The 13,033-nt window shown below is 43.6% G+C and overlaps 2 protein-coding genes across 7 annotated transcripts in view; one reads left to right on the forward strand and one right to left on the reverse strand.

Annotated features, from left to right (window-relative positions):
• Positions 1-13,033, reverse strand: part of pde11a (phosphodiesterase 11a) — a 101,932-nt gene that overhangs the window by 75,591 nt on the left and 13,308 nt on the right. The window lies entirely within an intron of this gene.
• The window catches only part of osbpl6 (oxysterol binding protein-like 6), a 42,566-nt gene that overhangs the window by 17,520 nt on the left and 12,013 nt on the right, over positions 1-13,033 (forward strand). For 3 of the 6 annotated variants that reach the window (XM_080785457.1, XM_080785458.1, XM_080785462.1), the window contains 11 exons: positions 158-271; positions 388-558; positions 3,157-3,292; positions 3,660-3,763; positions 4,326-4,418; positions 5,426-5,594; positions 7,081-7,211; positions 9,092-9,199; positions 9,667-9,801; positions 10,693-10,780; positions 12,282-12,535. In XM_080785457.1, coding sequence (XP_080641583.1) covers positions 158-271; positions 388-558; positions 3,157-3,292; positions 3,660-3,763; positions 4,326-4,418; positions 5,426-5,594; positions 7,081-7,211; positions 9,092-9,199; positions 9,667-9,801; positions 10,693-10,780; positions 12,282-12,535 — 1,503 coding nt within the window. The remainder of the gene's footprint in view (positions 1-157; positions 272-387; positions 559-3,156; positions 3,293-3,659; positions 3,764-4,325; positions 4,419-5,425; positions 5,595-7,080; positions 7,212-9,091; positions 9,200-9,666; positions 9,802-10,692; positions 10,781-12,281; positions 12,536-13,033) is intronic. The other 3 variants (XM_080785461.1, XM_080785460.1, XM_080785459.1) reach the window with 3 other exon arrangements.

Here is a 13,033-nt window from a genome sequence, read left to right on the forward strand (position 1 = left end):
GTGGGTATAGCCTACATCAGTGTTTCTCAACCTAACGTGCTGCGTTAACCCGATAAATAAATATCGGGGTCTCACTGAGCGGCCCTGACGGGCCGCTCATCCTGGTATAGTATACTATTTGTGTTTTTCAATTTGTCCTCTCCATCTCTATTCTCAGACCCAGAAGGGTAAGCTGCATGGGAGCATCGATGTTGGTCTCTCAGTCATGTCCATTAAGAAGAGAGCCCGTCGTATTGACTTGGACACGGAGGAACATATTTATCACCTGAAGGTGAGAGTCTCAGAGTTGGAAGTGTTTATTATTACTGGGTCAATACAGATACAGTACACCAGCACTCACACAGTATGTCTTCATCTTTTGTGCCCTCCTCCTCCTCCTCCACATAGGTCAAATCCCAAGACATTTTTGATGCATGGGTGTCCAAGTTGCGCCATCACCGCCTTTACAGGCAAAACGAGATAGTGCGATCACCCCGGGATGCCACCATCCGAATGATTCCTCCTCCAGCAGTCATGGAGCCCCCTCAGCCAGCCCCCACTACAGTTCATGAAGCTAAGGTGGGTCCCCTGCCTCAGGTGCTCCAAAGTGTTTGGTCTCATTTGCCAACTCGTTTGTACTAAAATTACTATTTGTTATACATTATAAGGGGCAGTGGCGCGTTCACCGTTCACATGTCCAAAAACACTGTATGTGCCCTGTTGTTGAGCAGGTATTTACAAGTTAAAGACAGTTGTCCTGGCAGTTGGTTCATTGAGAGGTCTGAGGGAAAGGCTCTTTCTGTGAATCTCTGTCGTGTTGTGTGTTATTAATGCACCTTAAATGGTCAGAATTGGTTGCATCCAATAAATCCATCCAGCTTGGTTGCAACAGAAATAAACGTTTTACATGCCTTTGACAATTTAAAGATTGGAAGTGGTGGAAGTTAACTATTACTCCCATCCTTTGAGCTGAAGTAGTTTTCAAAACATTTGAAATTTCCTGTGAGTAGCCTCCTGCTGTGAGTAAAGTTAAATTGCGTATTCAAGAGGGATATCACATTGAGATTATAGGATTCCATTGGCCTGTTGCTATTGGAAGCTGGTGTTATAAACCAGTCGACATGAAGGAGGAAATTAGATTCAAAGTATAGGAGATGACAGACGTTACATGATCAGGGAGGAGGTTCTCTGTTTATCTCAGGCCTGTATATGCTACTCATGGCCTGTTCCGTTTCCACAGCATACCCTTTCTATGTCTTACTCTTAAGTATAGAAGCCTATGTCTGCCACTGAATAAACATAGAAAAGGCCTGAATTATTTTCTTGCAATTAATAACAAAAGGGTCAAGAACAGCTAAATTATACAGTGCATGTTTGTAAGCTCAACATAGTGCCTGTGTTAAATGCAGTCTGCACATGCTTTGTCCATTATTTGTGGAACGTCACTTAACCTGAATTATGTAGCTAATCACAAGACTAATTCTCTTCAGTGTGTAATTAGATACTGATTTTTTTAGGTAACTGTCATTATGATAAGTGACAGCCATTTGTCTAGACTCTCTAGACTAGGCCAATCACTGGCACAGTGCGAACCTGCTGCCCCCGTCAATGTGTTTGGCTCACGTGTGAATGTGTGCAGACAGCCAACGGGATGTCTCCTGAGAGAGGAGCTCTCTGCCCGACGCAGGTCATTAAAGGTGTGATCAGAAGGCTCTGGATTCAGAGCAGCTGTGTGCTGCAGCCCTGTGAGCTCTCCCCGTAGACCAAGCTGAGGAAATAAAAGAGCTTCAATCCTTATTTGACTGAGAATTATCTGCACATCAGAGCGCACAAGGAAAACAAAACAAAACAAGGAATCTGAACCTTCTCGCTACAGCACAGTGTAGCACGATCAGTAAGAACACTGACACACTGAGCCGCCATGCAGCCACTGCCCCCACAGCTATTGTTGACTCTGTCCAACCTAGGAAATGAATTGAATACTTTTAACGGTTGCATAAGGGGAAATCATTTTTTGGGTACTGGAAAACATCCATTACATGGAGAATGAAAGAACGAGACAAGCACTTGCTCACCAGAGACTAGTCAAAAGAGTTAAATAGGTGCTTCTGGATCAGACAGGATGCAACGTCAGATAAGAAAGAAGACCACTTCAGGTCGAAACATGTTGGCGTTGTATTCAATAAAGGCCGTTCCCTCTTTTAACCTCGAATGCCAGGATCTCCCATTTTTTATCTGACATGGAAAAACAGTCGATACTGAGCACAAGGCCATGAATGAAACCCTTGAATTCTAACAACATCACACTCGTGTGAAGTGAGAGGGCTCTTATCATCATCATCATCATCATCATCTCATTCCGGCCAATCAGAATTTGCATCCTCACTTTAGTCTTCAATGTTTGTGTTACACAATGTTCGTGTTTACCACAAACACTTAAAATTGCATTTAATGTTTGTGTTAGGAAAAAACTTCGGTTACACATACCAAAAGCTGGACATAGGAGGGGCCATCACCCCTTAAAAACCGGCCGTTAGGTAATACCTAAATTAGGGCTGTCCGATATTGACTTTGTTTTGCCAATATCCAATATTGTCCTACTCCCGATTTCCGATACCAATGTCATGAAAATGTCACGGTGTGAATCAATAAGGTAGGACCCAAGTGCAGAACAGGAAGGCGCACTGGCGCAGAGGCAGAGAAGTCGAAATGCTAGAGAGTTTATTCCAAAATCCAGGATACAAGGCAACATCACACTTAGCATACAACAATGATCTGACTAAGGATATGAAAAACCAGGGGAGTATAAATACACAAAGACACAGGTGAACTCAACAGATAATCAACACAATGATTGGCTAAAAGACTAACAAGACAAGGTGGAAACACTGGGGTAATCAGGGTACTGATGAGACAACACAGGTAACAAAAGCAACACAGGAAACCAAGGGACCAAAAATACTACAAAACAAAAGCACAACATAAAACGTCACGTATCGTGACAGAAAAAACAAAATGCAAACGTTCCCATTTAAACAGGGCGCTCCATTAGTGAAGTGTGTATATGTGATTTGTTGAGAATGGAAGTGTGCTAAACATTTACTGAGTCACTGACTGAACTTGGTCACATTTCATGTCAACACTCATTAATGTGTCTCCTCGTGTATTCTGTCACAGGCCAAACCCAGTAGCCTGCCGTGGCAAACAGTGGCCCCCAGTAGTAGCAGCAGTCTGCCAGCCTCCTACAGCAATGGCCAGAGCAAGGTCGCTGCCTGGCTGCAGGAGTCAGAAGAGATGGACAAGTGTGCAGAGGGTAAGGTTCCCTTTGTGACACATGTTTAGTTCTTAGATCTACAAGCTCACAATGCATCAAACTGGGACACATATGAAACCTGGTATAAATGCAATATCCCCTCACATACTGGCAGTGGTAATGTAATGTGATTTTAGAAGGTCCTTTGCCCAATAAACCATAAAGTAGTAACAAACAGTGCTCGCTTCTTTAAATGTTGGGTTGAGAACCATTATGATGCACAATGCTGTGTGTGTGTGTGTGTGTGTGTGTGTGTGTGTGTGTGTGTGCGTGCCTAGCGTAACTGATCATGATCTTGCAGACATGATTTATGTCTTAAAACTGAAACTTACAAATAAGGAAATTAAAATGTGTGTGTGTTTTTCAGAACTTGCACGGTGCCAGTCCAACCTGATTGAGCTGAGCAGGTTATTGCAGAGTCTGGAGACTCTTCAAAGGACCCAGTCAGCACCAAACTTCACTGATATGCAGGTAACATGCACGCACGCACGCACGGACACACCACACACACACACACACACACACACACACACACACACACACACACACACACACACACACACACACACACACACACACACACACACACACACACACACACACACACACACACACACACACACACACACACACACACACACACACACACACACACACAGGAGATGGTGATGGAGACACGATGTTAGTGTGTATCTATATAGCCATCATGGTCAGGCTTTATCAGACCCAATCTGTTAAGAACTCAAATGTCACCTTAATTACTTTGCTTAAATGGCATCTGCCTGCTTTCCTCTAACTGATCACTATCTATCACATCACATTTTCTTTGTATTATTTGATATTATTTACTTATTAATTCCTTTTTTTACATCACATATTCCATTGGCATGAAATCACATTTACATTGCAGTTCTGGGAACGTCGCCTTCCTTCATTCCATTGTTGTCAATGTGTCTTAACACCTGCTTTATATGTGCCAATGTTTGTCTTATTAACCACCTTTTGCATGTTTTGATTCATTTGTGCAACGTAGACCAATTGTGTAGAATTGTCAAAGAAAGAAAAGCGCTTGAACAGAAGATGGAGAACAAAAAGTGTCGGCAAAGATGCAAAATTCCAACTTCAGGTACCTCTTCTGACTATTTCATTATATTTCTGTTACTCGTGGACAAATACTATGAAACTCACTCACACACTCATATGAAGGCTTATGGATTTTTGGAAATCTGTAAAGATATAATAATTTCCAAATTCCAGTCTTTACCGTTCAGTGCCTTTCAGTACACTGTCGTGTTTCAAAACAGTCACTGATTCAGTTCCAGCACTTTTTGTTCCACTACTTGTGCAGTTAGTGTCTCCACCGCTACTGTCATCTCTCACAGGTGTGCTGTGATGTGACTTGACCTGAATAATGACTTTCCACCCTCGCTAATTTCCCCATACTCTCCGTATTATTATGGTAGGCCGTGCTTTCAGGAAAAGGCAATTTGCGCTGTGAATGTATTTCCTGTTCCTTTTTAAAACTTTAAAGAGGAAAAGTTTAAAAGCATTTTCCTTTGCCAAATCCTGTTGGTATCACCGTGCGGTTTTCTGGTGTACATTAACTGTACATTAACTGTTCAAAAGAATGTCAAAATAAGCTGATCTACAAGTTGCTATGCGGTGCTTCCCAACCTGGTACCGACCATTTCGTTATATAACTCTATGGTACAGACGCACTGTTAGCTTGAAGATCTGTCCATTTCGGAGTGACCAGAAACATCATCACGTTAGTTTCCAGTTACCATTTATGGAGGTAAAATGGGCGGAGATGTTGCACCACACATGGTGAAACCGTGCAAAATGCTTGGGAAATATCGAGTCCCAGTGACTGTGAGGCAAAAACTTGCTACAGCAGCGATACGCACATTATGACACCTTTGTTGAATGACACGTGAGATTGAGTGTACGGAATATACACACTCATTTACGCACTTTATTTACACCTGGGTGTAAATATCCTTCATAAATCTGGCCCTTTGTCTTTACAGTCTTCTCCTGCCAGTCACAGATTAGATGTCCTTTAGCAATAATGTGTCCCATATACATTATATATTTGAGGTGGTCCTTTCTTATCTTCTGCTGTCCCTTTAGGTCCCTCTGTCTGCCAGCATGTCCCCTGTCCGCCTTCACTCCTCCAACCCCAACCTGTGTGCTGAGCAAGTGGACTTCCAGACACCTGCCTCACGACTGACAGACAGCAATGTGTGTGCTAGTGACTACATCAAACTGCAGGAGGAATTCTGCACCATTGCCCAGAAAGGTAGGCAGACGGAGAGGTAATCACTCAGCCTTATTAAACTGAGACGTATGCAGTTCTCACATTCATTCCATCTGGGCGGTTTGCTTAACCAGCTTTCAATGTTGAGTGTGAGAGATAAGGTTTTTATGGTTTTACGTACAAAATTGATCGCCGGAGGAAACTATTGTTGCAGGTTGGTTAAGGCAGTGGTTCTCAACCTTTTCAGCAGAAGCGTAGTGTCTGTTTGGAAACTCGGAACATAGCCCAGTCTCTTAGTGGGACTGTCAGTGAGTTCTGACTAGGCCAATTTATTCAATTAAATTACATTTTAGTGTCAAATCACAACATGTTGTCTCAAGACACTTTACATATAGAGCGACAAAGCTTTGTCAGTGTTTTGGAAAACAACAGAGATCTCATCCAGAGCAAGAAACATTGCGACAGCGGTAACAAAAACCTCCCCCGTAGGAAGAAACATCAAGCAGAACCCGACTCTAGGGTGGGCGGCCATCTGCGGCCATCTGCCTCGAATGTATGCTTGGAGCAACACAAGTGTTGAATGATGCACAAGGGACTAAAGTACAAGAGGGAATTCGCAATTACAACTAAATTGGGGCAAAAGGAAACAATTGCGAATGAAAAAGAAAGAAAAAAGTTATTGGGTGTTGATGTATATATTGTGTCAAATGACCCTTGTCTTGTAGCAGCGATGGTTGAATGAGTGAGAAGAAACGAAGGTAGGCAGGCAGGTTGCAGTCTTACGAATCCAGCTTTATTGTCAGGATTCACTCAGTACAACAAGGCAGAGGCACGGGCTGAAGGCCCCGTGCCCTCAGTTCGGAGTCACATTGTAGTAGTCAATCTATGTGAACACAAACAGTGGTCCCAAACATTGCCATATATTCACTTCACAAAGTCCCCCCTCCGGATTCAAACAGGCTGCCTCCTCTCTATGGGAGCCAATCAGATTGTTGCTTTCACCGGATCTTCCTGTAAGAGGTAGGCGGGACATCTGGCATGTAGCTCATGTGGCACAGTGACTATACGGTTTATATCAATAGGACTAACTAAATATCAATACTATATTATAAGGTATGCGGAACCTTATTTAACACATAATGTCACAAAGGTAGAATGTAATATATTATTAACAGGTCTAACTGATTGAATCACAAATACATTGTAGGCTAGAGAACAGAGCAGGAAGCTCCCTGAACACACAGCTGTTGGATTGCAGATTTCATCAAGATTAGAACTGTCCCGTGACCCCCTGGGGTCTTGACAGCTCCTAACAGAGACATTGTATGTACAGGACTGATTGTAAATAACTCTACGCAGATTACTCTTTCTATGAAGTTACCACAGTTTGCATGTTCTAACTGTGTCAGCCCGTGTACCTTATCGGATCCATATTCATCAGTGTTCCCATCGGGGGGGGGGGGTCGCAATTATCTGTGCACTTCTTTCACTTAACTAAAGGTACGGCTCTTGTCTTCTCTCTTTGCAGTCCACTCTCTGCTGAAGTCAGCCTTAAACACAGTGGCCATTGAAAAGGAGAAGATCAAACACGTTCTGTCTGACCAGGAGCAGTCCGGCCAGTCTGTCCAGATCAACACCCTCAGGAAGTCTCTGTCACAGGTAATACACCGCCTCCCGTCATTACCCATAATGCCTCCTCACTCCTGCCAATGGTGATGCTTAATAAAACGTAACTGTAAACATATTAAACTATTTAATATTCTACATGCATAGATTAAAGCCGCACTAGGTAACTTTCCTCTTCTAGCCCGGATTTCCTGCGCAAGTGCTGACATTTTTACCATTGAGCTAATGGAGCCTGCCTGCTTGCATGCTCAGGGGATGAATTGAATCTTGACCATCAGGTCAAAATTCGTGTCAGTTGCTGTTTGTCTAGGTGAGACATGACCTTTGACCCGATCGAAATGTCTCAATATAGCAGGGAGACAAAATAGCTTATATCTAAATCCCGGAGCGGTTGTGCAAAGACCCACCCGGCAGGCAGCACTGTTTAATGCAATGTATTTGTGTGTGTTGTACGTTTTATTTTGTTGAATTACTCGTGACAAAGTAAAAAGTCAACAGTATGTATATCCATAGATTAAGCAAGCAGCATGCTAGCAGACAATACACTAGTTCTGTCACTAGTTCTCTGTCCAAATCATTGTATTATTGTTGTTATTATATTTTCACAATCTGATACACAGATACGCCGGCTACTTTCTAATGTTTTGATAATTCACGCGACAGATGCATCATACACGTCATCATGTGACGCGCTTAAACTATAGTGTATTTAATTAAGAAGAAGATGATCAGGTAATGTAATTTTGTAATAAAATGATGACAGAACTAGTGTATTGTCTGCTAGCGTGCTGCTTGCTTATGTTATGGATATACATACTGTTGACATTAATAGGTGCAACATGTTGGTCATAAGACCTTTATCCGTAAAGAATGAAAAGACGTTAGAAATCACAGTATATTTACAGTAGGGAGCAAGATGGACGGCTGTAGGCTATCATCAATCTAGGTTACATGACTGAACCGGTTCACAGACTAAAAGCTTACATTTGGCATATTCTGAATAGTAATTTCACACACACACACACACACACACACACACACACACACACACACACACACACACACAGCTGACTTAGTGTTGCATTATCTACTCTCCCACTTTTAAACTATATATACACACACACACACACACACAAACACACATACACACACAGTGACACAGCTGACTTAGTGCTGAATTATCTACTCTCCCACTTTGAAACTATATATACACACACACACACACACACACACGCACACACACGCATGCGTGCGTGCGTGTGTGAAGCTGATAATAAGGCCAGATGCGTGGTGAACATCAACTCATCTTTTCTCATGGTAATTGGACAGAAAGAAGTGTGCCACGCAGTTCATTAACTCGGCTCCTCACGGCTGTCACTTTGCCCCAATGATTTAATTGGACTGTGTCTCTGCAAACTGTTTCTGTGAAATGTGTCGGCTGCTTCATCTCCATTGTGTTCCTAATTGGACGTTTTTTGTGATAACTTTGGCAAAGGCCGGAGACTTTAAAGGGTGCTTGTGACTGTGCTATTACAGAATTGTTCTAGTTGTAGCTACAGAGGACCCTGCTGATGTTCAAATAAGCCTAACTAGCTGACTAAGAATTAATCAAAACAAACAGCTTTAAGGGGCACGGTGGCCCAGTCGATAGTGCTATCGCCTCACAGCTAGAAGTTCCCGGGTTCGATTCCTGCCGGGGACGCTGTGGGTGCTGCGGGGCATGTTCTCATATCTGCATCATCAGCGCACCTAGGTGGGGTTGGTGAAAGGGCATTTCTGTCCCCTAGAGTAGGTCACAAAAAATGTGTTGCCCCCAGGATTACAGTTTAGGCAATTGGCACTGGGTGAAAAATGGGTACAAAATCGTGGGATAAAAATGTAAAGACTAACGATGAACTTTGTTCATCATCTAGGCCCTCTCCCAGAATACAGACCTTCGAACCCGCCTCAACCGCATCCACTCTGAGTCGGTCCTGTCTGAACAGGTGGTCAGTGTGAACATAATTTCCACGCCTGATGAGGTAGGTCACTGTGGTCAGGTAACAGAGGAATTAGTCACAGACGTGGCCTATATTTGTCACTTATCACCTCTGCTGATACAACATGGTTTTCTAAGTCTGCCCGGCATTCCTAGCTTACTGGAACGCATAGTTTAGACATTGCTTACCGCATTGGAGTCTCTTGAATTATTGATTACCAATCTCAAAGACTGATGGTCTTTCCTGTATGCATTGGCAGGTGAGCTTTAAAGATCATTAAATTATATTGACCCTGACGTCAACGTTAATGAGAAAAGAAAAAGACTAATCAAAGAAAGGATGTCTGCTTTCTCTCTGTGGCAAGGATGCACACAGGGAAAAATAAAACTCCTTACGTTTATTTGAAGTGTTGTTTGTGTTCTTTCAAACACTGGTTGTCTTTAAAACCACCATCACCATCATATGACAAGGCAATGAAAGGCTAACGCAGTTGCCGCTTTTGTCCCCAGGCCGGTGAACAGATGGGGATCCCGCTGACTCAACAGGCCTCTAATGATGAGAGCCGGCTCTCCATGTCGGAGTCTGTCTCAGAGTTCTTCGATGCCCAGGAAGTGCTTCTGTCTGCCAGCTCGTCAGAGAATGAGGTGAGACCATGAGGCGCAAACTGCAGAGGAAGTAGATGGGGCTGTTAAACTTGTCCTACAGCTGGGAACTCGGATAAAGCATTGCTGACCGTACCGAGTGGGAGTTAGTCAGCGATTCATTTGAACAGCGTGAGAGCCAGAGAGAGCACACAATGGAAACTCCCAACAAAACAAGGCACACTGGAGGGCCCCTTTCTAATCTACCCCCGAGTCTAATCCCTCAGTTCGGTCCAGTCGTGTCATAAAAGCACATCATTCCTCCTCTGACAGTCGCCTCGCTTCAGTTTCTCAGGGATAAACCCTTGTTTCATGAGTATGGTTTTGTCTGACGCTCACCAAGGCCATTTATGCCTTTCTCAGAGCCACATAATATTCCCTCTATATTCGTATGACGGGGACTCATGGTTTTCCAAGCTATCAGGTTACCTGTTCCCCAGCCATTCACAGAACTGTGTGGATTACTCACATGGGAAATGCATCAGTGGCATCAGACTAACAGGCTGCTGGCTGCACACACAACTGCAATAAAAGCTAATACAACACACAGCTTCAATATTCTCTATCTTTGGCAATGTCAGTGGCCTCATTTTGTTTGCTAAATAAAGAGCATGAAAATGCTGCAGTGTCTCGTCTCATGATCACTGCAGTGGGACCGATAGCCAGCCTGCCTACTGCAGTTTACTAGCCATCGGCAAACTGCAGTTTGTGCGTGTGTGTGTGTGTGTGTGTGTGTGTGTGTGTGTATGTGTGTGTGTGTGTGTGTGTGTGTGTGTGTGTGTGTGTGTGTGTGTGTGTGCCGCTGCGTGTGTGTCTGTCTGTGTGTGTGCGTGTGTGAGTCAGTGCAGCACAGTGCTGTACTGACTCACTCCTCTGTCCCTGTTCCTATCACAGGCCTCAGACGATGAGTCATATGTCAGCGATGTGAGCGATAACATTTCAGAGGACAATGCCAGTGTGACCGATAACGTCTCCAGACAAAGTAGGCCCCTCTCCTGTGTCCATCTAACCAGCATGCAGCATTCTTCTCTGCCTATCAGAACTAGGGCTAATGGGATATAGGTGGCCATGTCAGTCACACACACACACACACACACACACACAATCCCACTACTTCATGCACACTCAGTAGCCTACATCCCTACACAGATTTCACTGCCTGCAATGTTGCTACCTGCTGTATTGTTTTGCACGTGACATTAAAACACAGTGAAGACGCACGAACGCACGCACGGACGCACGCATACACAAACACACACAAGCGCGGGCAAGACTGGCTTGTTCACCTGTCAGTGAGGAACTTGACTTTGCAGGGCTGCTCTGTGCCAAGAGATGTACTAAGGTGTTATGAATGCTAGACGTGTACAATGTATTCTAGGAGAGGCACAGGATCTTCCAGTACAAAGTCTTATCCTCACTGTTCCTTTCTCTGTAACTCAGAGAGTGTAAATATCCCTAGATGTGTCAGAGCAGGTGGAATAAATACTCGGATACTTTGCCTATTTTGAACCTAAATCCCATCATCAAATGTGCGAACATTGTCGCAGAGACAATACACACAACAATAAGGTATATCTCCTTGCATCGGATCGATGGCATTTTGGTTCCCTGGTGTGTGTCCCTTTAATTAGACCGGACGTAACTATACCTTTCAATCCGGCAACCCCTTTTGGGGTTGTTGTTGCTATATACAGTATTTAGCAAGTTAGCAACATACATTAAAAAAAAAAAAACTTTAAGTTTAAGTACGCTTTTTTAGAAAACGTCGTTTTTAGAATCGGCCTCAGGTCTAAATGGGTTAATTAAAAGTACCAATAATGTAAAAATACAAATTCTGATACCAGGGGTTGACCTATTACTCGGGGCAAGTAAGCGAAATAGTTTGGCAAGGGGAGTTTATTTTCTGGTGGGGTCTTTTATTCTTTCCTTCTTTCTTTGTGGAATATTTTTAGAGACTCAGAAGCGATCTCTTCTGTTAACCCTAACCCTAACCCTATTCACACAACATGAGATATACATATTTGTCCAATAAAAACAATGGAATGTCCTGGTGTCCTGTTCACATTGCACTCTCATATCTCCATCACCACCATGGTTGGTGCCTTGCATGGTCCCGTCGCCATCGGTGTATGAATGTGTGTGAATGTAATGCACAATCTATGTATTTATCTAATCTATGTTTTTATGTGCATTTATATAGCGCCTTGGATAAAGGCGCTATATAAATGCACCATTTACCATTTACCATCACTGACAAGCAAAACATGCTAGTTCTTTAGCAAGTGCTTCTGAGACGTTTGTGTGTCAACCCCTTTTTCACTTTTTCTTTTGCCATTGGATAATTAGATCATTTATTGAAATGAAACCATGTGAGAAGTTTAAAGGGGAACTTTGTACACTTTAACTGTGTAGTGTTGCCAAGTACCATGCATGGACACAGTTAGTTAGTCATGACTCATGAGGCTGGTGTCCTTCCGTTACAGTGGCCAATGGGGACTTCGCTGGCAGTGCCTTCCGCAACGGGCGGCGCAACTGCATGCCGGCGTCCTCCCCGGACATCAGCAACATCAACCTGTGGAACATCCTGAGGAACAACATTGGCAAGGACCTGTCCAAGGTGTCCATGCCCGTGGAGCTCAACGAACCCCTCAACACCCTGCAGCACATGTGTGAGGAGCTGGAGTACAGCGAGCTGCTGGACAAGGCGGCGGAGACGGACGACCCGTTTGAACGCATGGTAAAAAGACATGAACACTCCCTTTGAACACATGGTAAAAAGACATGAACACTCCCTTTGAACACAGGGTAAAAAGACATGAACACTCCCTTTGAACGCATGGTAAAAAGACATGAACACTCCCTTTGAACACATGGTAAAAAGACATGAACACTCCCTTTGACCGCATGGTAAAAAGACATGAACACTCCCTTTGAACACAGGGTAAAAAGACATGAACACTCCCTTTGAACACATGGTAAAAAGACATGAACACTCCCTTTGAACGCATGGTAAAAAGACATGAACACTCCCTTTGAACACATGGTAAAAAGACATGAACACTCCCTTTGAACACATGGTAAAAAGACATGAACACTCCCTTTGAACACATGGTAAAAATACATGAACACTCCCTTTGAACACAGGGTAAAAAGACATGGGCCCTCATTTATCAATTGAGTGTCAAATCTGCCCCAAATTCGAGTGTGGGTTTCGTAGTACACCCACGTCGCCATG

Source organism: Protomyctophum bolini, assembly GCF_963924005.1.
Source record: "Protomyctophum bolini genome assembly, chromosome: 16".
In the NCBI taxonomy this organism is placed as follows: domain Eukaryota; kingdom Metazoa; phylum Chordata; class Actinopteri; order Myctophiformes; family Myctophidae; genus Protomyctophum; species Protomyctophum bolini.